The sequence below is a fragment of the Coturnix japonica genome, chromosome 7 (assembly GCF_001577835.2).
Source record: "Coturnix japonica isolate 7356 chromosome 7, Coturnix japonica 2.1, whole genome shotgun sequence".
Taxonomy (NCBI): domain Eukaryota; kingdom Metazoa; phylum Chordata; class Aves; order Galliformes; family Phasianidae; genus Coturnix; species Coturnix japonica.
The window spans coordinates 16,333,572-16,358,155 of record NC_029522.1 but is presented as its reverse complement, the minus strand read 5'-3'; the positions used below and the strand labels follow the sequence as shown (position 1 = coordinate 16,358,155).

The 24,584-nt window shown below is 35.4% G+C and overlaps 1 protein-coding gene across 5 annotated transcripts in view; it reads right to left on the bottom strand.

Moving 5' to 3' along the window:
• UBR3 (ubiquitin protein ligase E3 component n-recognin 3) overlaps nt 1–24,584 on the bottom strand; it is an 85,362-nt gene that overhangs the window by 19,172 nt on the left and 41,606 nt on the right. For 3 of the 5 annotated variants that reach the window (XM_015868467.2, XM_015868468.2, XM_015868471.2), the window contains 8 exons: nt 23,220–23,680; nt 21,059–21,147; nt 16,045–16,194; nt 15,552–15,685; nt 12,499–12,609; nt 10,577–10,789; nt 9,697–9,833; nt 6,807–6,892 (listed from right to left, as the gene is read on the bottom strand). In XM_015868467.2, the coding sequence (XP_015723953.1) occupies nt 6,807–6,892; nt 9,697–9,833; nt 10,577–10,789; nt 12,499–12,609; nt 15,552–15,685; nt 16,045–16,194; nt 21,059–21,147; nt 23,220–23,680 (1,381 nt within the window). The remainder of the gene's footprint in view (nt 1–6,806; nt 6,893–9,696; nt 9,834–10,576; nt 10,790–12,498; nt 12,610–15,551; nt 15,686–16,044; nt 16,195–21,058; nt 21,148–23,219; nt 23,681–24,584) is intronic. The other 2 variants (XM_015868469.2, XM_015868472.2) reach the window with 1 other exon arrangement.

The following is a 24,584-nucleotide window of genomic DNA, read 5'->3' as shown; positions in this document are numbered from 1 at the left end:
TCTATTTATTTTATTTACTTACTAACTGACTGAATCCTCTGCTTCACCTAAGATTTGCCAGCACCTACAGCACAGTAGTGGAAAGCAAAAAGGACATCACCAGAGCACTGAGAATTTAGAAGAGGCAACTTTTTTATGCTCAAGGTACCTGATAAGTGCTCTTGTGCTTATGAGACTGACAGAAATCTGCCATAGGCCACACAAACACCAGAGGTTTTCTTAATGCGCATTCATGTAAATATTTCACTCTGAAACGTAAGCATAAAATAACAGAACATCCTCCTTTTTTTAATATGCTGCTGAGAACTTTTAAAATACACTTACGTTTTCTCTCTTGAAGAGCAAAACAAAAAAAACCACACCCACAACAAATACTAGCACAGCAGGAAGGTGACAAGGACCCCCAAACAACCCTGCCCAGCCTTTGGGGGGAATGGAAAGTAAGGTCACAACCCTGCCTCCTGGCATTCCAAACACATCATGGCTGATTCTCTAAAAGACCTTCATAAGTGTGAAAGACTGGCTCCATCTTCCAAAGAACATTCTCATTGAAATAGAAGAATATTCAGTTAGATATGAGTGTTAGCTCTGATTCATGTTAGCCTTTCCTGATTCCATTTCTGAAAACAGAAAAATAAAGCTACTGTTCCATATGCTACTGCTCTTGGTACATATTTTTATCTCTTCCTTTACCAGCTCTACTTCCCAGACTTATAAACATTGTGAGAGAAAAGCAATGAAATGAATTGGAATTGGTACTTTAATAAGAGACATTATCTTTGCACTGGGGTTGAATTTATTAGGGAAAGCATTCAAAAATTTCCCTTCTCATAAAAAAGATGAGTATTTTGTCTACATATCCACACTGCCTGCACTAGCACCTGTAGTTGCTTTGTTTACTGTTTTCAATATTAAAGCATGCTGACTTCACAGATGTTGACAGAGCTCTTAAAAATGCTCTGCAAGCAGGAGTCCATTAAAAAACAGGGGGATTTCATAGCTCGTTTCATGTCAATCTTGGCATGCACAACACAAGACAAAGTTAAATTCAGAAATGACCAGACATGGATTTGACAGATGAATAGCAGAATTTATAACAATGCCATGCAAAGCTAAGATAAATGCAGCTGCAAGTCCTGGGCTCACTAGTAATCTTGGTTTGGTCTTTGCCAAAGTGATCTCAAATTTCTATTTGTTTTTTGCTGTAATTTATTAACTTCTCTTTTTTCCAGTTTCTTGACCATAAAGTAAAATCTCTCACGAACAAAGTTGAAATTATCATATTTCTATCTGTCATTAACAGTACTTCAGTGTGTAACAGTGTGCTGTACTAATCGTGAAAGCTAAGTATTACCTTGTTTTGGTTGCAGAAGCCTAGATGTCACATTCATTCCCCATCTCTGCAATTGTGTTTTAGAGGGAACTAAATAACAAACCCTGGCTACATGAAAATCTCAACTTTGCTATTTAGGTCCAATCCTTTATTTTTTATTTTCAGAAATGAGTGCTTGTATTTGAAATGCAGCAGTAAAGCAGTAGTTCACCACAAGGGATACGGAAATCAGCCTTGTGTCAAACTGCTGTGTGAAGATCTTACCAGGCTCAGAGCACTTCTTCATCCACAGCCCCACTGCAACTGTCAAGGTCACAACAAAAAGCATGTGACAGAAGCAGATGGGAATTGATTGCTAATATGGAAACCAAAAAATTTTTTCTCCTTGTAAAGTTTTTGTGTGGTCCACTTAGCAACAGCAGCTGCAAAGAACTGCTGACAGCATCTTTCCATTCATCAGTGATCCAGTAGATTGGAATCAGTGAAGAAAAGAGATATGAAAGTTAAGAAGAGCGTGAATCTGAAGTCTTAATTGCAGATGAAACAGCTAATTATTCTCTATGTTAAACTTGTCAGTGTATGAAATCAACTTAGCAATGGAATGCTTTTTTCCTTATAGAAGGGACTTCACTCTTTACCTCTCTCATACTATATATGAATACCAGATATAAGCTTTTTTCAAAATAATTGGGATCATTCATTTGTGAGAAGCTGTTACAAAGTCAGAAGGAATGGATGCATCTAAACTGTTTGCTTCTGACTTTAGAAGTTTTTTTAAAAATTAAAAAATAAATTATAACATACATAATATATATCATAGTATATATTATATATATAAAAATATATTTATATATTCTGCCTTTTTTTTTTCAGTGACTGCAGAGAACTGTCTGCAAACATATCCATATTAGATCACAGGAATAAGATTGTTGCACTGAGCAATTCATTATGGCATTGGATTTTAATTCCTAGAAGAACAAACCATATTCACATGAACTGGCCACACTGTTAAAATGGAGACAGGTTTTAAAGTTGAGGTGGTTGAAAATGTCGAAACATGAGGAGCAGATACATACAGAAACATCATCATGAACACCTTAGAAAATGCTCAACTCATCAAGAAAATCGCTCAGAAAAACAAAAGCACTGATTAGACTGTTACTAACATCATCATCAAGGCAAATGATACCACCTAATTCACATACAAACATGAAATATAGACACTAAATGAATAGAAAAAGAAAAATAATAATAACCATAATAATAAAAATCAGTAACACTGTAGCTCCTCAATGGTTAGAACCATCACAGAAGGTGTAATGATCCTGGATGCTTTATTTAAGGCCAGATTACACGAGTCCCAGATATGTTTTTGACATGCTCTTGTAAGTAAATGCCTCTTCTAATTAGTGCATTTGATGCCAAAACGCCAGATTCCATGAGCTATAGGGAGTGTGTGGAGGAGGAGCTCCACATAGGAAAGCTGGAGTAATAAGACAGGAGAATCCTTCCTGTCCTCTTAATCCTTCCTGTAAAAACCAACCAACCAAACAAACAAACAAAAACAAAAAATAAAAAAAAAAAACCAAAAACCCAAACAAACAATACCCCCAAGCCTATTCTAATGGCAAAGAGAAGAAGGAATAATAGCAGTTACCAAAAAACAGAAAGATTTAGTTAGAATTTTCTGTAAGCTTTCAGTAACTATTGCAAGATTACTAGAGTAAAAATCACATAGAAATATTTCTACATAAATTAAAGAGAAATATACATTAGTGGTAAGAAGTACTAATTGCTCAGCATTAATGTTGTGTTCTGAAGATGCTCCATAAATACAGAACAACAGAACCAAAAATTAAAACCATCGGATCTCAATCATTACAAGACAGAAAAAAAAGGCCTGGACAACAATTATACATCATAATCATTTCCTAAAACTAACAGAGAATAGGCTGTAGACTTGAAAATTAGCCAAGTCCTTAAGATTAAAGGCCCTTAAGTCCTCTGCTTTCTGCCTTTACGACTGCTGTGCAGTAACACACTTGTGCATGCAGACACACACCACACATACGCTTGAAACTGGAAATGTTACAGTCACATTTTCTTCAGCATTCTCATCACAGAAACTCGATCACCGACTCAAGCAGCTACATTAATCATTCTTAATTTTACTTTCCAAGAGCAGCTGCCCTCACAGCGCAATCACTAAAGTAGCTCGTGACCTATTTGTTCCCACTGCCTCCACTGACGCCTGATGCTGTAGAAGCTCACCTGGGACAACACGCTCTGTTCTGCTATCTCTAATCACCAAACTTTACAGTTGTTACAAGAGCAACACGGAGCAGTGTGCTTAATCACAGGAGAGACACCTCATTACCTCGTAAGAAAAGAACTGGTTATATTTTAAATTACTTTTGTCATACAATGAGCCACGTTTAAAAATAAAACCAAAAGCAGCTTCAATGCTGTACAAGCAAGATGAAGGAAACAGCATATGCATCCTACAGTGGGACTCTTTTCAGTCATTCTTAGCTCACCACATAAGGTAATGAAGAAGCTGAAGAAACACTCCAAGTGAAAAGTAAAACCAACAAACCAATCAGGAATATCTCTTGGAAAAAATGAAGACAGAAAGAAAATCTTATTATATATTGTATATATCTGAAGAGTTACACCTTTTTCCCCATAAATGCAACTGTATGGAAGAGGCAATGAAGAAAACACATAATTACATAATTGCTTTGCTGAAACAAACCCTGCTGTATATATGGAAAAGTAATTTTACTGCCATCAGTCATATTTAGATTACTGCCCAAAACTAAATTACTAGCACTAAACAGAAGAAGAGTACAGCTCCGCTCTAAATGGACCCCATAACCTAACAATAAAAATGAGTCAATTTTATTGCAAGATTGATTATGATTAGTAAACTACATGACAATTTTAAAAAGTACTAATCCAGTACATAAAAAGCAGCATGTGACTGTTTTAACAATGACCAGATGATATTTATGTCTCTATGCTGTTTAAAACAACACCATGTTCATTTAATGTGCCTTTCACCCAAACACTTTCATGGACTTCAGTTTTCTGAGAGCAAGTTAGATATTTATACCAACATCTGATCTACATATGAAAAATTTATCACACTATAGCCAGAAGTGTGCAAAAAGCAAATGTATTGTTTCTAAATACTGTCCCTAACTCTTCAGCAAAAGGTATGCACTAGAACCCTTACAACAATAAAGCCAGGAAGGAAAAAGCAGAGTATTTGCCTAGAAGATTTGGCCAACAGAAGTACACAACACAAGAAAGAAACATAAAAAAGATTATAATAAAACATCTCAGTGTATGAAGATACTTGAGTTGGATCACAGGGGGAAAATATTCCCTTGTCTACACACAATAATTCTGAAGATGAAGATTCACAAGACTTGAAGTTTTTTATTGTATTATTTTATTCTTCATGGAGAAAACTAATACACAGTTAACAATACTGCAAACGCTGCTATCAAAAAATTATCACAACTGAAAGTATTAAAACCTAGCTGGTAAAGAGTTGTAAGTTTTATCAGTAAGTAATCATTAAGATCAAAACAATAATCAATAACATCCCTTCAGTCTCTGTTCTTTTACAGAAGAGAGGCACCCTACACAAAAATTTCATGCTTTCATTTGCATGAACTAGATGACATTTAAGGGCCACTTCCAACTCAAATGACTCTGTGATGCTGAAAAATTATGTATTTGATAACATTCACAATTTCATAATTACATACTTTTAAAACCAATAGTTTACGTAATCTTACTTAAATCATCATTAAGAAGACTATTTCCATATAATTCAGTTGAGAGGAACATAATATATTTTACTGGGATAAACAAAACTTATAGGAAGTGACCTATTTTAATGAACAGGCAAAGATTCATTCTTTAATGGTGTTACTGGCAAAATACTAGAAGTGCTGGAAAACGGGGAAGTGTGATATCTACGTAGACACGATTTGTCCCCTCTAAGTCATTATCCAGCATAATGCAACTCTGCAGCAAAGATGTATCCTCCACATACAATTTCCAGTTCTCCAAAAATAAACATCCCCAATCACAAACACACTCTCCATGCATTTCAAGACTTGAGATATAGATACATTAAAAAAAAATCCTGACTGATCTTTTCACTAGTTGTCAACAAATAGCACGCTCTCTTTAAAATAGCACAGAAGTACTTAAAAGCCCTTCTTTATGCAAGATGAGTTTGAAGGAATGGTGCAGAAAGTATAAGAATTAAATAAGTGGTTTATGCAACACATTACAGTCAGCTACCACACCTTCAGCTCAGTGGAATTTATTACTTTGAGGCAGTTCCCCCCTTGGCATCAACTGATACAGTTCAAACAGAACTGATGGAGCAATATAGACATACACTGAGTGAGCTGTCCAGCCCACTGATAGTTTCACCACTTTCTGCGAAGTAGTGCCCTTTCAAAACCTGATGACATTATTTGGTGCTAAAGCACTGAGAAAAACATTATCCTATTGATTTCACCAAATGAAATAAACTGAACTCCCTCTGCTAGAGGTAACAGAAGGCTCCTAGTCTAGTGCAGATGCTGGCAGCACAGTGCATGATAGGATTTATTTGATGGCTCATCACCTCAAATGGTGAGGAAAGCACTGTCCAGAGATAACATATCAAAAGAGAGATGGACCCAAGTTCTCTGGCATTTAGTACTGAATCTCCTACTATATAACTTCAATTCAACTAAGTACTATTAGCAGTAGTTATTCTGACAGGCTTTCCAATTTTTCCTGACAAAAAAAAAAAAAGAAAAAAAAAGAAAAAAAAATCCATTCCTAACAGTTTACATCCCAGTAAAAGATTAAAGTTTTTATGTTAAGTAAATAAATTACTTGTCAACTACAAATGCTTTATTTTCTGCTTACTGAAGTTTTAAAAACAATAAAGATTTGACAGATCCTACTAAAAATGGTTGCAAAACTCTCCCAGCAGTTAAAGAGCTACAGAAACTAAAACGGGGGCACTATCTTTAGAATCTGTTGCTATAATGAGTTACGTAAAGATAACTACTATTAGCAACAGCAAGAGGGAGACAAAGCTTTCCTGCTTCATAGACAAGTTCTGCTTCACCCTTAAAATACTTAATATATTAACTCACAAAAACATGAACTATTTAGAAAGTATTACATGGACACTGTGACAACTGCTTTCTAAATAGATTACACTTGCAACACACGAATGGCCCTAACAAATGGCCCTAACTAAAACTTGTGAAAATTAGACTTCAGATTTCTCAAATTGTAAAAAAAAAAAAAAAAAAAAAAAGACCTGGCGTAGCAGAAGAAAGGTTCTTTGAAGAAGAAAGTTAATGTTACTTAAAAGCTTTAAAAAAGAAAAAGACATTTCATTCAGTGTTCTCATAACCAGTATTACACTTCAAAAAACAAGACTTACTTAAACATGATCTTTTTCCAGCTGTGCTTGCACCTCCTGAGCACAAATTGCCTCCCCGATGGATGAGCTCAAGTTCCAGGTTTGTTCTGCATGAAAAATATTAACAGTGTTTGAATAGTATTCTACAGGCTTCTAGAGACACAAGAGTCACCACAAACTCCCAGCATACATAGTAATTTCTAGAATGCTGTGAACCTATCTTTAGTTTTGGATGCTGTCAAAATATGACTCAGAATAAAGCAAACATTATCAAGACACTGCCATACATAATCTAAAATAGTTCAATAAATAAGTCCCATATTAATTTTTGTTTATTTCTCAATCACAATTCTCTTAAAATGGAAGCTTCTGCCCACAGAACTCCTTCAAAATAAGGGAATTTATGTGCAATTTTAAAAAGGAAATGCACAGCTTTGTTAAATTTCAGTCAATCAGATATGCCTGAAAAGCGCTCTATTTAAAAGCTGGGCTTTCGTTTTGCTTTAAACAAACAACCAGTACAATAAGCATGCCATCAAGTCTCTAAATATGAAAGTTTAGATTATAATGGAAGTACTGATCGTTGCTGATAAGTTAGTTAATAAAAGCATTAGAGGTTAATTCTGAATGAAACACTGGTATTCATGCAGCTCATTAGTATGACACAGGAGCTGTCACTAAATCTCTGCATGCCACACTGATGCTTGCTTTCTCTGTATTATTGTAATCTGATACTTAGGCATCAATTGTTTAAGCCTTATTCAATAGCTTTGTTTGATTTTGGAATTGGATGTTTAGGTACTGCATTGTCTTTTACCCTGAAGATTTGGAACAAACAATTTGCATTATGCTCTCTTAAAGGCTGTTTTAACAAACCAACATACATTCCTTTAATTACAAAGAAGGAATAAGTCTATTTCTGAAATGTTATTTTGCTTATTTAATCCAAAATGCAGAGCTCAATTTTAGTCCTTTAAATAAAACTGAACAACTTAAATTTCAATACAAGGTGACTGAATACACATTAAAATCTATTCAAAAATTATATGCATAATATATTTAACTTAGAACATCCCCCACATGCACACACACACACATTTATGAAGAAACCAAAGGATGACTATTTACTTAAAATATTTCTTTAAAATTTCAGCTCTGTCAGTTTGAAAGAATAATGTATTTTTGGTATGCAGTGTTTATTAAGGCACTTTCATATGTTTCTAAAATAGTAACATTTCAGAATATTACTGTGCCTAAGTTTGCAGCTTATGCCACCCATTTCTGAAGGAATGCTTTAATCCTCCCTACTCAGAAAAAAGGCAATTTAACATTGATAATGTGCCTGCTCAGAGCTCCATCTGGTTGCTGCTGATAAGGGCATCTGTGTGACAGGGGAATTTTCCACTCTTCAGGCGATTTGCAGTGCTCACTGAACTTCTAAAAATCTACCAGCAAGAAAGCAGGGATTTCATATTAGTGGACAAAATAGCAACTGTACATCAGAACGTGATGGTTCATCATGGGAATATAAATGAAACCAGTATGTTTGATTTCTGTTAATCTTTTGATAACTAATTTGGAGAACAAAACTAATGGCAGCCTCTCATTTAAAGGTTTCTAAAAAATTAAGTCAAAAGGCACTACCTCAGTGTTTAAGAACACTTTTAGATCCAGTATGTTCAATTTCCCTTTCACCAAGACATACGTAATCTTTAACAAAACAAAACTCTATGACCATTCTGTAAAAACTCTTCTTGATGCACCACTGCCCCAAGCTCCTCAAAGAGAGGAACTTACAGTTCAGCTGTCATAAAAAGCTAAATATTAGCCTTTCCTATAAGACAGCTCCTTTGAGACACACCAAAGTCTTGATGGAACAGCACACAACAGGAAAAGCATCTTCTGTTAAAATGAAACACATCTCCTTGTAAGATGGTCTACATTAGTCACATCCCTAATCATTTTTGAGAAGAACTTGCTTAGCTTCTGCCTTTTCAAGCTCCCTTTTGCCTTCAGAATCCGATAATAAAAACTTGTGTACCATCTGCTCTCTACTGAAAAGATACAGAGCTCACTGTCTAGTCTCCCAAAGAAGAAAAACTGATATCTGGTATTAGTCATAGATATCTGGTATCTGATAACAAAGGGTATTGCAGAGACATCTGTGTTCCACTATTCCACCTCAGCCCCCTCAACATGAAGAAAACAGAAGGATAAAAATCTTCTATTATAATAAGTCCAAAATGATTAACTATTCAGCACATCTTAACATTAACAGCACAGCCAGAGTGGGAACCATTTCCACCTCTTGGCTCTCCTGGCTGTGATACTGACAGCAATGTGTGTGGAATCACATAGCCCTGAAAAACACTGGTAGTTTTCAAACTTTCTAGAAAAAAAATGTTAATCACATGAAAAGAACTCCAACTGCTGATGTAGGAAAGGTTTCTTCTGCAATCCCCAATTAAGTAAAGAAAACTAATGTCTGATGGAGAGATTAAAATCACCTCATGATTTAAAAAGCATCAATACAGCAGTGATACAGAAATAATCTCTGAATAACAGCAAAGAAGATTTAATAGTTTAGAAAGGAAGGAAGAAAATAAATTCAACAAAAAACAGGAGCAAATCCTCAATAAAAAAACCAAATGAGATGAGCAGCAGACAAGATGCTCTCCATGTTCTGTGCCTCTTCTGCATTTACTAAAAACAAACAGAGATGCATCATTCCACTTTGCATGTCTGCATATGAAAATCAGAAAACAAAATCTTGATCTACTAAGTGTTCACAGTGTGCTTTGAGGAGAGAGTGCTATACTTGTTAAAATTTACTTACACGCAAGAAGAAAACTTGTTTGGTGACACCAATAGTGATGAACACAAAATAAAGAAAAACCAAAACCATACTCACCGGGCTACTGAATACATGAACAGAAAGTCATTGTCAGGGGATCCAGGACTCTTGCTGTAATCTGTGTACTTCTTCTGTGTGGTACTTTTTATGTCTTTCATTACAGATTCCATTTCTTTACTGAGGTTTGTTTCAGACTATGAACAAGGACACAAAAGTTTACTTAGTTTTACCCAAAGAAGTCCAACAGCTGATCATGAAGTTTAGGACTTTCATGCTTATACGAATACACTCCCAGTTACGAAATAACAGGAATTAAAAGACAATATTCTGTCTCACAGAACATTACAGGTTTTTGGGTTTCTTTGACTCTCTGAGAACAGTGCAAGCAGTGAGATTCTTCAGCTTGCATTATTTCTAACAGAATTTGCATTGCACAGGGAAAGTAACACGTCTCCATCAAGACTGTATGACTAAAAGAAAAAAAAAAGCCTATGAAGCTTTATAATATGCAAACATCTGGTAAACTACATTCCAAGTACAACAATTAATCCATATCTTAAATTGTTCTTAACAGACACCCTTAACAGCTTCCAGTCAGAAGGATATTGATATTTTTATATTGTAAAGAAATGATAAATGAATTTAATATTATATGACCCAGTTCCATGTATATTACTATAGAGATAAGTGAAAATGTAATCCATAAAAAAATTAAAAAATCACATTTTTGCTTTTCTTTTATGGCTTATTCTAGCAGGCAATCCAATAAATGCTGCAAGTGTTTGAAAAACTTTGATTAAACAGTGAAATAATGTTATCTTCCATGTCAATAGAAAATGAAGCTTCTCACGTTGCTGCATTTCTAAAAGGTCACAAACACAATCTAAGGTAAAAACTGATACATAGAGGCAAATTAACAAGGATCTTTCTGCCTTACACTGATGCTTACTGGGAAAGTTCCCAGCTGTTCTTGAAGATCTTCCACTTCCTGTACAAGCTCTTGCATGCACTTGTTACTATGACTCTGCCAAAGGCTTCTTTCCACATTGTTTCCAGGATAACAAGGAAGAACGCTGTTAGCAAACTGCCTACAGAGAGGACAAGTAAATTCTCCTTTGTCGACTGAGAAACCCTGGAGGACTTGGTCATTCTAAAAGAAAATAAAGAAGATGTAGCTGAAATTTGCTCAAGACAAGACTTCATAGCTCTGGCAGTATTAACACGGACTTGAACCAAAAACTGCAAAGAAAGAATAATTCTCCCTCCATCAAGTACTTAAATATGTTTGAGTAGATGCAGACCAAGAAACTTGGTAGTCACTGGAGAGCAGCATGACAAAAAAAAAAGCAGAAGTGAACAGGAAAATCAAGTCCAACTATAACTTAAATATCAATCAATTGGCCCCAATGCCAAGGCATTCTGGTAAACTTACATATACTTTTCTGGATGTTGATTTCCAATTGTACTTATCCACATAAACATGAAGTCTACAAATTATTTGGTACTAGGAATGCTACAAATCGTCAAAATTATTACGCTCTAATCCAGTTAGCAGTGATAGAGACTAAGGCAAAAGTTCACTTAACTAATCTATAAATCTTGAACAATAGAAAGAGATGCAGTAAAATTTTATTTGGTGTTGAGGTAAGAAGCTAGCAGGAAAGGAAATTCAGTATCTATATAATGAAAAATGTTATTTTTCTAAAATTCTGTGAGGTGAGATTCTACAGTGAAAGTTCAAATTTTACTTAATTACCTCGAGGACACAATTACCCCAGACATATCTTTACAGTTAAAAGGAAAAGAACAATTCATTGAATCCAAAGGTGGCTCAGGCTCCAGCTCCTCAAAAGTTGAATTTCACATGATGACCAATGCTGATTGTTAACTACAGAACATTGTCATAAACTCTTGTTTCTTTCTATTTTGAGAAAAGCTATGGACAAAATAAAACTAAGGACTTACCACAATAATTAATTTCAATAAAAAAACAGTTCCACATTGAAAAAAAAGAAAACAAAAAACATAATTTTTTCTTTATTTTATTGCACTAGATAATAAAGAAATAAATAATTGCTTAAACTGATGATGTCCTACCACTGCTCTGCTTTTAGTAACATTCTAGAGTGCCACTAAGATCTACAACTGGGCCACAAAGAGGCCAGTAACATTAATAGAAAAACCATCCCATTTTCTCAGACCATATAAAAATATGGATGCCTGTTCCAAACAACAGCTTCTGAGGTCTGACTAACAAAATATTTAATGCCATACAAATAGGGGTAATTTCCTAATGGCATTCAATGAGAGAAAAAAAAATTCTAAGAGTTAAGATGCTTAAACTCATTTCTCCAAACTGCATGCATATAAATGATACGTGTAATGTGAGGTAAAAATCTAACTTCTGATACAAAAATTCAGTTTTGACATTAACTAAATCCATGCTTTTGAAATATACCTTTTTTCTAGAATTCCTGGGTAATTTCTACTACACATGAAACAGCAAAATAAAATTCAATTCAACAGAAACGAGAGAAAACGTGAGGACTGCACTAAGTGAACATGCATGCCAGAAAAAAAGAAACAAGAAGGATTTCACTTTTTAATGACAACATTACTTTCATCAAACATTTTTTTCCTGTTATATCTAAATAAGTTATAAAATAAAGTACTTCTGTTAGTAACTTCAAGGTGTAATAAGGAATCTATGGTTTGGTATGGTAATAAAAACAATTTGTCCATTGATGCAAAACATAAGTACCACATTGTTTTTCTCTGAATTGGACAGCATAAATCCAACTGAATGTATTGAGAACTGTACAGATCCAAGTGAAAAAGACAATCTGCAGTTTTACTTACCCGTAAAGACTCCATGTAAGATTTATGACAATCAATGTGTAAAGTGTGACCACAGGTTTGTACATAAACACCTCCCTCCCAGCCTATCGACACTGCTTGCAGGCAGGAACTCTAAATGAATAAATAAATAAATAAATGAAATAAACAGATATAAAGGCTATAAAAGGCATTGAACACAGCATATTTTATGATTAAAAAAAAAATAGCATGCAAATAAAAACCTATATAAAAAAGATACATATTATGGAAATAATTCATATTTTGGTAAGGTATTGACTTATACTAGTAACTTACATATCTGCCATTACGTTATTCTTTCCAACAGAGATCATCACTTCAGTTAAATGTCTGTAGTTCTTATCACTTAAGACAATGACCTCTACAAAAAAATTCTTGCAGTATGAGAACAGCCCTACACTTATATCATCTAGTCCAATAATACAAGCTTAACTTTCCCTAGCATTTTATTTAGTTTTTTTTATATTATATCTATAATAACTAAATCAGTTATATAATTAAACACCAACCTGTTATTAAAATTCAGTCTTTTTTTTTTTTTTAAAAAAAAAGTTACTGAGTAACACTGTCAATAATACATCATGATTACTCGGTTCAGTGAATTAATTTTTATACTATGAATGTTTTGAAAACATGGACCTTACTCAAATATTGCACTTAACAGCCCACATCTAGAACTTAAACAGTTAAACAATTGGTAGCTCTAAAAAAAGTAATGAACTGAAAAAACAGTCACCACTGGTAAGCTTAGAATAAGGAATTCTTGAAGATATGCTTGCTGACTTTAATTATAGTCAATAATTAGGTTGACTGTATCTATAATCTCTGATTCCCCAATAAGTACTTTCATAGACAGACTGAAATTCACATTCTAATTACACATTTAAACAACAGAAAAAGATTTACAGCTACTGGTATTGCAAAACAATTCTAAGCACAGGCTCACCCTAAAATGATCTTTAATACATAATAGAAAACCACATACAACAAATAACCAACGTGTTTTCTAAGGATGTCCTGCCATCTGCTAGCATCATTTTTCCAGTATATGAGCTCCTAGTGTCACCCAGTAGGCAGACAGTACTATGAGCAAGGCATGGCCATCAGACATATCCAGATAAAGCCCCACGGGTCACATGCTGCAAGCAGGGCAAGCATTATCACATGGAATTAATGAGGCTGCTTGGTGGCATTTGTTTATTTAAGGACACATTTAAAAACTTAAAGTCTACTGTGCCTTTTCCCATTTCTAAGATTCATACCTACTAGGAAACAGCAGATACTTCAGCATTAGTGAAACCTGGATTGCCTGACCCTTAATGAAATTACCTAGTCTGTATATAAAATACAGCCTTTTTCTATTCTTTCCCTTTGTACATAGAATAAACTATAACATATTTCATAACTAAAATTGTTCCTATCTGACCAAAATGTTCTTGCCTCCTGAAGTCTGTTGATAGAGGAAAGACACTCACTGGGAAGGACACAGTTGATAAACAAAGGACTTTTAGCACTTAGCTCAGCTGAACAAGCCACTCAAGACACTATCAGATGTTTCCATTTTTATGCCAAAAGTAATTTAAGGATTAGTTCTTTCACACAGAGGCATATTTTAGCACTGTACTGACCTAGAAACTCGAAATTAGAAATAGCTTAATTCAAATAATTTAAATGACTGAAGTTTTTGAAAGCAGGATACATGTGCTCCCTGCATTAGAGCGTGTTTTAGACTAGTCTGTTGGTAACATTACTGCACAGAAGTGAGAAAAACACACTTCAGTGAAATAAAACTTCTGCATAACAGTTTGCCTGGAATGTCTTCCCTTTGCAGTAGGCAAATTTAAAAATAAGGCTATAGTATTAAGTCAATAATTATGATTACTTCAGTAGGAAGTAATTTACATTAACAATGGGAAATAAACAGGTGTGCACTACTGACACAGAGAAGCTTGACAATCTTTCTCAGCATGAAAAACGGAGATATTATACAAAGTGTGCTACTTCACATCTTTCTTTCAAGGGAAATATCCATGATTAACTGAAGGACAAACTTATAAGAACACTAATGCTACCAACATGAAAAGAAAAAATTGTCATGTTTCATTTATGTGTGGATCACAGACTATGAGAAAGCTAGCTAACACACCTAAAAAAATGCAGGTTTTTTTTCCTCTTTAAAGCCAGTATCTAAGCTTCAAAATGCTGGTTATTTGGTTTGACGTGCCCAAGAGCTAGCACATCATAGGATACATCTCCTCCCCTCCAGAATGATACCTCAGAAAAGAACTATATTGTCTTATGCAGCCGTTTTATACAGTAGCAAGGAAAGAAATAGTCAGCACTTCCACAAAGGTCTAACAGTGAACAAGTCCAGTTAAGTAACAAGAATTGGCTCCCAAAATTAAATATGAGAAACTGTAATGTATGGCTTTTAGCTCCATGAAGCAAAGCAGAACTCTCTTTGAAACAGCTGATAGACTTTAAAACAGACAATAACGTATCAATGAATGCATATCTGAACTTCAGTAATTTTGTGCAACATTCAGGATACAGAAGAACAGGACTTTCTTCTGATGGCCCCTCCTTTCCATTCACGCATCTTCACTTTCTCTATGGTGGTTCAGAAAGTCAAAACAGCTCTTTCCATTTTCTCTCACCTGCTGAACTATTTATTATCAACTGGGTTCACAGAATGGCCACAACAAAGCTGGTGTTTTGAAAAGATTACTTAAGACAGCAAAAACACATCTCAATTATGTGGTCACACTAAAATGTAAAATATTCTTTTCTAGACAGTAACTGCAGGGATATTTAATAAATACACATTTGTAGATATGGTAGTTACCCATGCCAAAAACATAGCTACGGGAAAACTAGGCATCATGAAAAAAAGGACCCTCTCAAATGTAAACAAGAACTATTGCTAAGAAGTGTTCACTAGGTGTATAAACGAAGCTACAAGGAAAACTCCTGTATTTTAACCTTTCACACAACTCATTTCTTAATTGGTAGTTTCAGTCAAATGAAATACTTACATCTTTAAAGTATCGCTGTAAAGTTGTAAGCCTCACATCATGCAGTGCTGCACAGGTATCCCAAGGGTATATCTGCTCCTCCTCAGTAGTTGGCAGTTTCTTTGGCTCAGTGCTATTGCGGCATTGACCCAACACTGTATGCAGAATAGAAACAATGAAAAACAATACATGAGGAAACGAGCAGGAATATTCCAGCTTACAGCTACAATGTGTTCTGTCAAAATAAGACAGTAAAAAAATTACTAAAAAACTAAGTATTGAAAGCAGTGCTCTCGCACCAGAATTGTGTATATACACATGGCTATTTTCTCTTTCTTCTACAACTTATTTTCTATATATACTGCTGGGTTTGTAGAAATTACAAAGGAATTAAAACTGTTCAACTCTTCCAAAAATAATTGCCTTTCCACATGTCATGATACTCAACGATACTTATGCATTCATAACAAAATCTGTAGAAACACTGCTTATCTAATAAGTCAAATGCTCATACCTGAAGATGCTTGCAATAGCACAACTAGCCCTGTAGGTCTGTCTTCAGTAGAAGGCCCACTTTGTCCACAAATAACACAGTCATATATTGCCTCAGAAACATGCTGTTCTGATGTAGCTATCTCCATGGCAATGTCAGCATCTGGCGATTCTATAAAGAGATAAGAAAACCAAGGGAAAAATATCCAATTGCACTTACACTGATGTAGTGAAGAACATACCAAAATGATTACCTTAGTTAAATCTAGAACAAAAATATTGAAGGCTACTTGAAACAAACCTCATTCTTTCAAGTAGAAAAAGACCTACACAGAGCCAAGTATACATTTTCCCATATTCAAAACTATTTCCAGTGAAATTAAATACATAGTTCAACTTCTGTATTAAACTGCATCTTTTAAAAACATCTATAAAGCTTAGATGCAACTTCTATTCAATTAGATACTAACCCAAAAACTCTGAATACATTGAGATGAAGGGAAAGTAAATACAGAATTTCTGCTGAAGCTGGAGATCCTTGTAACTATTTCCTTCTAATTATTGTCAGAGTAAAACACAATAAAATTATCTTTTTAAAAGAAACCTGGACAGTCTTCAAAAAATTTGGGATGCATTAACAAAGCAATATGTTGTTATGCTATATCAGATATTGGATAATTTAAGATTTGCTATCTAAAACTCACGTGTTTTTTCAGTGATCTACATTGTAATTTCTCCTAGGGGCATGGACAAAAATACAAGGCTAAAGATCAGCCTCAGAGCACTGAAGCAATCCCAAGTGATGGAACTTAGCACACATGACAAGCAATGGTGATGGATGATGGGGCAGTGTTAATCAAAACGCAAGGAATTTTATCACATTTGTATAGCTGGTTTAATATCACAGAAGGGCCAAGTTTGGCACAGACCTCTCGGGGTCCTCTAGTTCAACTGTCCCAGTCAAAGCAGGGTCATTTTACCACAGTTCTCACTGCATCCCATCAGATTATGCAGCAAACGTTAAGTGGAGGAAGCTTTTATTTGAATACCCAATGAAAGTTCTTTACGTAACAGTTCTCACACGTTCCTAATTTCTTAAGCTTAGTTAGAGTGAAATGTCATGCATTGCCAGAGAAAAGCACAAAAGTCATTTCTGCAGACTGCATATAAATAGAATGTGCTCAAATCTGCTCAAGTTGGATTTCACTGAAAACATCCAGAAAGAACACTAAGCATTATTTTTTAGTTAGGAAGAAAAGCACGTTAGGAGTAAATGATTCTCTCCCAACTGCTCAGGAATACATGCTATCAAGACTCCCGATCTAGAATATGAGGCTACATGCCTTCTGTTCTTGCCCAGTAAGCATCCCAAAGAAGAACACTTCCTACTAACCTTCAGCCATGTGCTCTATCTCCCTAAACAGGCCAAGGTGCTGGACAAAAAACTCAGAAACCTTCAGTCTGTCAACAGTTCTCATGCAGAACAGCTTTTAGGAATGCTCTCTTCTGAAAACCCACTGCAGAAAAGGCCAGCATCTTTTTCTTTTTTTTCTTTTTTGCTATGAAAGACTCCAACGTTCTCATTCACAGGGCAGCAACAAAATTACACTGTTTTAGCATGTTTGGATTTCTCAGGCCGTATAAATGAAAATGAACTGCAATCTTCCCTGACCTACAGCTGTTAACATTGTACACACATCTATCACCATCTAGTGGCAGTCAAATGACACTGAACAAAAAAGCAGAACATCAACTGAAGCCTTTTTTGTTGCTCAAGTCCAAACAACCAGAAAAGCTATCAGCAACTGAAACACAGGAGAAAGGAAACAAAGCTATTTTTCACATTTAACATTACCTCATGATTGTGTAAAGCAAACTTGTTACATGAAAATGACCCTAGAAATGCTGCCTTTTATTTTTTATCTTTTCCTAAAACGTCATAAATGAAACATATAATAAGGATGCATTCAATATTTTACTAAGTGCCACACTGTATTCTTTTCCTGCAATCTGATTTTGAACAATTCATAAGTCCTTAAAACAAGCTGACTTTTTACTGATAACAACCCATTCATTCCTAAGTTCCATTCATCATTTTAAACCTGAAGAAAAGAAATACAGACCATCAAACATAAAAGATTTAAAACCAATTCAGTGTGTGTGATCTACACTTCTATTTCCTACATGCAACAGGCACATAAAAATCAGGTCAATTAAATTTCACAACTCAGTGTCCAAATGCAGGTTTCCTTCCAGCTGCTCAGACCACTCCAGCAAACAACAGAATTCCATGGAAACTACATTTCTAGCACCATGGAGGTCTGGAGGACTTCCTGATCAAGCAGCTTCCTCCATAGATAATGAACGAAAGCAAAAGTGCAGTGCTATTTTGTCCATTAGATATAGAAAACACAGAAACAAAAACAATAAATCTAATTTTAAAATCTCCCATCTCCTAGAATGCAATTCTAGACTGCTTAATAAAACAATTACTCTATTAAGTGCCCTTGTATATTTATATTTGAACTCTGAATGCAATATGACTAAATTCCTTCTAGTTTAGCTTTGAAACAAAACTAGTACCACCATTACTACCTTGATTGTACCAGGTGCCACTAAGAGGTGAAGAATAATCTATACCTCCTCCTTTTGCTTCCACTGAAGCTCAAACCCTCACCATTTTTTCCCCCAAACACTGAGAAGGTATTCCCACTAATACAGCACTTGTATGTTACGTCCCAGAACAACGCCACCTTACTAAGCACTGAAGGAATACTCTAACGGCTATTTGCAAAGCCACACGTTTGGGGGTATTACCCCACCATCTTTCAAACCATTTTTGCAGAAGCTTGCAGTTTTCCTCTGAGCATAAGCTGCTAGCAGCCAAACCAGGACAGCTCAGCACCCCTCTGAAGATTCAGGAGGCAGATATCCATGATGGGAGAGAGAGAAGGGCCAGCACACCTCCAGGGCAAGACCTGAGCCTGCCAGCTGGGCAGCAGCCATGTGAGACAGCAAGTGTATTTTATGTTAATCACGCTTTGGAAAGCAACCAAGGATGCTCATAGCTTAAACCTCTGAAGAGACAGAGTTTTAATCCAATTCATTGCGCCCACACATGTTCTAATGACGGCAATGCACATGAGGGGAATCAAATGGGAAATGCATGATAATGACATGTGGCACTGATATCCATTCACCCTGTTCTCCCAAGGTTCATCCTATGTCATAACAAATCCCACAGCTTTAGAGTTTCAGAACTTTTCTTTGTCTCTGTAAATTAATACAAAAATCAAGAGAAATACAAAAAAAAGATAAAAATCACTGAAGGACAAAAATATTTAACCTGTGACAGAAACCCAGGGTGGTGCCAAGCACTCTAATGTTTTAAATGAAGTTCTTTAGTTCTTGGTTTAGTTTCTGTACCAATAGGAGCAATAGACCCAAAGTTACAAAATCTCAGCATTAGCCAGTACCCATCAGCTTCCTACAACCTCAGTTTCATCACAGAACACAGTGCTGCCTGATTTCGCCCCCTGTACCCCCCTCCATTTTGCACTCTCCCTAGTTCACTTCCCCTCTTTTCCCCTACCCAGCCAAATCCCAAAACCCAAAGGGTTGTGTAAAAGTGTCTGAAGACGATATGTAAAATTTACAACCTCTGACTTCAGTCAACATATTTCCTGCTGTATACGCTGTGCGTCAAAATGGCCCTCAGGGCATCAAAGCAACCATTAGCATGCTAATATCATCTGTACTGACCCAGCACATCTATTCTCTAGAGATCAGTACTTAATTTATTTTTCTATCTGGGTTCAGAAGATTGAGTGTTAGGAAATATATGTCACCTTGCATTAAAACTCTGCACTTCTTTTTATAAAGTAGCTAAGGAGCATTAGCTTGAAGGACAAAATGAGGTCCTGCTGAGACTCAACATCACAGGAAAGAAATGCAAAATCACATCAGCCACCTCAGAAATAGACCAGTATACAGATTTTTCACAAAGTTACAGTTGATTAAACAATTTCACGGGTTTGAATCACTGTATTTCATATTTATGAAACTTACACAGATTGCTACAAATATCACTGCATTTTTTAAAGGCTACCATTAGCCTGAGGCACAGGGATTTAGTTTTGTTCTTAGCGAGCTCGGCCTGAAGGACAGCACAGTTTACAAAATCTCTTGCATTAAGTTCCACGTGATAATAGGCAAACCACAGCTTCGCAGCAAGACAAACATTCCCAAAACAGAAATGTAAAAGCAGCTATACCAGCAAACAAGGTGATCAATGATGCCTCCAATAACACATTTTTGACTCACTGGACATTCTCAAGTATTTCTTCATGCTGCCCTTAGTAAGACATTTCAGAATGTACTTGCCTATTTTTCATATTTATCCTGTAAACACCTACAGACAGCACAGTGGATTCTGTTCCATGCTAGCTCATTAACACAACTCTTCCTAAATTTCACTTAATTATATCCAGGTGAGCTTGAATGGCAACAGAGCTGTACAGATGCCATGGAATATAAACAGAAGGTAACAGAAAATGCATGTTCACTTAATGCTTTTCTCAATTCTATGCATAAATTCAAAATGCAAACCCCTTTACCTTATTAAAATGTGATGCTCAGTAGCAGTCAAATTACATATTAAAAAATTGTGACAGACAGACTAGTTTTGGAAAGTTTTATATTAAAAAGGAAATACTTCAGAACACGTCACACTAATTTAATTACTTCATCCACTGCATACTAAATTTAAAAAACAGCATACATATGAAAGGTAATGTGCTGTTCTTAAATACTTTAAAAGATTATTCATCCTATTCCTTCATAATTATGTGTTCAATATTATCTTTTCTCAAAGACATGACTTCAAGTAGCTTAAGAAAAATTTAGTGCAGAAGGAGATACAGTGGTAGGATATGTCTGTGTTTTTTTATTTGTTTCAAACTGTGTAACAGTAATACTAACATCAAAATTAAACAAAAAAAAAAAAATTAAGTGCAGTTAATCACAGAAAAACTTACCAACATCCATGGCAGTTTCCATGAAGCTTTTCTGCCTTGAGGCAAATTCAGCCAACAATTTTTGTTGCCTTTCCCTGGCCTTCTGTCGTCTGGGTGAAAGAAAAAGGGAGAGTAGGGGGAAAAATGGAAGAGTGTGTCAAATAGAGTGGGGAAAAAAAAAAGTCAGGAAGATTAGAATTACCACTTCAAATATCTTTCAAACTTCAAGATCTCCAAATTAAAATAAATAAATAAATAAATAGAAATAAAAAGAATTTATTGCTCTAAAAGTAGACTCTGTTGATAAATAAACAAGGCAAAAACTCATAATTCTGAAAAGAAATCATTAAATTCTGTCCTAAAAAACTTCCAGAGGATCTTTGCTATCACTAAAAACAAGCAAAATGAAAGAAAACACTTCCACCACCTAGGACCTTATTCTTAAAAGTTATCTTTCTACTATATGCAGTCAAAGTCACAGAGTGAAATGCCTGGCATCACAAAAATCCAAATGCTCATGAACAACCAATCAACTTACAAATAGGGTAAGTTTTTGATATCTGGCCTGATGACAAGAGAAATGATTATGAATAACCTTTCTCCATTTGAGACTCTTCATACTGGCATCCTTTCCCTAACCTCCACCCAAGATACCAGCCACCAACAGCTTTTACTCTTGACTTCAGTTTGAAAGCACTTGTTACAGAAACACTTCACTCTTAAAGTATCACTTCTGATTCAGTTATTTCCCTATAATCTCCTAATTCCTGAGCTCAGTAATGTCTGTTTTCATTATCCATTCACATCCATCACTATTCCTTTACCCACTGTACCATGCATATTTACTGCATTTTCCTCTTCAGTAAGTCTCAGGAAGAAATCCTTCAGTTTGACTAGAGTTCAAAATAATGGAAGTTGGAGAATTCAAGTGGAGAAAAACCAAACCAAATTCACACTACAGCTGCTCACCAGATGGAGCACATGGTGAGTGCTGTACATAGCACCAGCCAGTGCAAGTAGGGAAGATCAATCAGAACTACAAACTCTGTTTGTTAGCATTAACAACAATTTTTTTTTCCCTACCTAGTTAGAGATGATTAGGATAACCAATAAGGAATTTGCAAACATCACTCAGCATCTAATATGAATCCTCTTCAGTCTACAGTACTGCCTGACACTCACTGGCCTAGTGCAGGAACAGATACGTACAGGCTCAAAACAGCAAATTTAACGCAACTTGTTACCCTAAGGTGCCCTATATGTCAAAGCTCCTAACCTGTTTTCCTAAAGGCACCTTAAAAATCCAGGCGTCTCTGCTCATTTATCTGTCACACTGCAGAGCTACCGTTTCTCAAAATAACTTCTATTTACAACAATCCTAAGATTCATTATTTTGAGGATCATATCAGGGCATTCACTAAGCCTGTTTTTATTTATTTCCCCCTGGGAATTTCTCAATATATGCCTCAGCTGAAAGCAGAGCGACTGTAAATAGAGGCCTTTAATAAGAAGACATAAACAAACTCTGACAGATTCAGTACAGCTCAGTAATTTTCCATGATGGCCCATGGGGGTATGACACTGCAACTGAAAAAATACTGCAAGCAGCTCAAGTTCTCCTCTAGTTCTGTATTTTGGTTTCTATGGTGACAACTCCTTGTATAAGCAAGGCCAAAATTGTCATTATACATCAAAGTACCCAAAAAGAGGATCACCACTGAATGCTACGTCTGCTTGATTTTCATTAGTAGAAAACTGGATTCACTGAAAAAATTTAGGAAAAAGTAAAAACTACAACCTGGCCATGTAAAAGCAATAGCAGCCTATGAGATCAAGTCATTTTAGTTCACAATGTCAATAACTGTAACACAGCTCCCCAAAAGCCTTTATGGATTTGAGAACAGGAAGATAGTCACTCAGAAACAAAGAATGACAAAACATTCATTTTCAATGTATTTCATTCATATTAGTATATCATTGCAAACATTATGTTTTCTGAAGGAAGGAAATAGCCTTACCCTTTTCTGTAAGGAAAGTTACTTGACTCATTGATCCCCATCCTTCTGTAAATAAATCTAGCACTACTGAGAACCAGATCAATCAGTAGATGCAAAACACATGCTAAAAAACACATGCTAAAAACACACCTTCTGCCACCCTGTTTTGGTGTTATTAATGTTACCTTTCTTCTTTATCCAATGTTTTCTTCTCTGCAGAACTAATTTTTTTTGGTGGTACAGGAGGCGTCACCTTTCTGCATATCTCTTCTATTATACGTTTATTCAGTCTGCTCTGTACAGCAGCTTTCAATAAAATTCTTTCTACTGCTGTCATTCCATCACCATGAGAGTATCTTGGAATTTCTGGGTGGATTAAAACATCCACATCATCCAACCATGGGGGATAATAAGAGTTTTGCTTTCCTGAGAGTTTGTGGTGCAATTTAATCAGCAAGGATAGCATACTTTCTTTAACTTCTAGAATGGCTGTGGTTAGCTGTGGAGTTGCACCAGGTGCTGACCATTTCATTGATGCTTTGGGCCGAACCACTTGATTTGCTTCACTGGTGTTCCGATTGATGATCTCCTGAAATTTTTTTCTACGTTCTGCAACCAAACTGAACACTTGAGCCGTCCCCGAGTTCTTGTGGAAATAAAACAAATTGCAATGTTTAATTTTCAGAAATAAAGGATAAACAACATATTTATAAAGCTATAGAAATATTTTCAATTAGGAGGAAATCTACAAAACATTTAAGATTCTCTCTTCCAAACTGTAAATTCAAGTTTGGTACACCAAAATATTAACCCTGCAGGTCATACTTTTATACAAACCTGATACATGCAGCTACATAAAAAGCCAAATACACAAAGAAATTTTGTCCATACCTAACTTTGCTCTAGCTAAACTTAGAATTCTGTTCTCCAAGCAACATTTTCTGCTCTTTCAGGAATATCTGTCATTTTCATATCTTTGAGCTATTTTAAATTTCTTTAAAACAAGTCTACTGAGCACTGTCACACAATGTAGCTCAATCCCAAGCAGGTGATCCCAACACATCCCTACAGGCAGGGTCCATCCTGTTTGAATTAGCTGAGATCCAGAAGATACAGATCCACATTTGCAAGCAGAGCTCATTATCCAGTACCAACAAGTGCAGTTATACTAATGAATGAGCCCACTCAGTCAGTCCCGAATTAAGGAAACATGGAAACAAACTGCATATGCTAAATGCATAGCAAAAATTTTTCCTGAATATTCATTTTGGTTCCCCCCCCCCCCCCTCGCCAAAAGAAAAAAAAAAAAAAAAAAAAAAAAGAAGGAAAAAACAAAAGAACTGCCAAAACTACTTGGTTTCAAATGCACTTTCAAATTAAGTTTAAACTAACCTAAATTTGAGAAAGCTAAAACTACTCTAAATTATTAAATGTTAGTAGTATCTTGGCAAGACAAAAAAAAAAAAGAAAAAAAAAAAGAAAAAAAAACCACAGTCCTAAACACAAAGCTCAAGCAATAAGCTAATAAAGATGTTCTACATTTGATATCA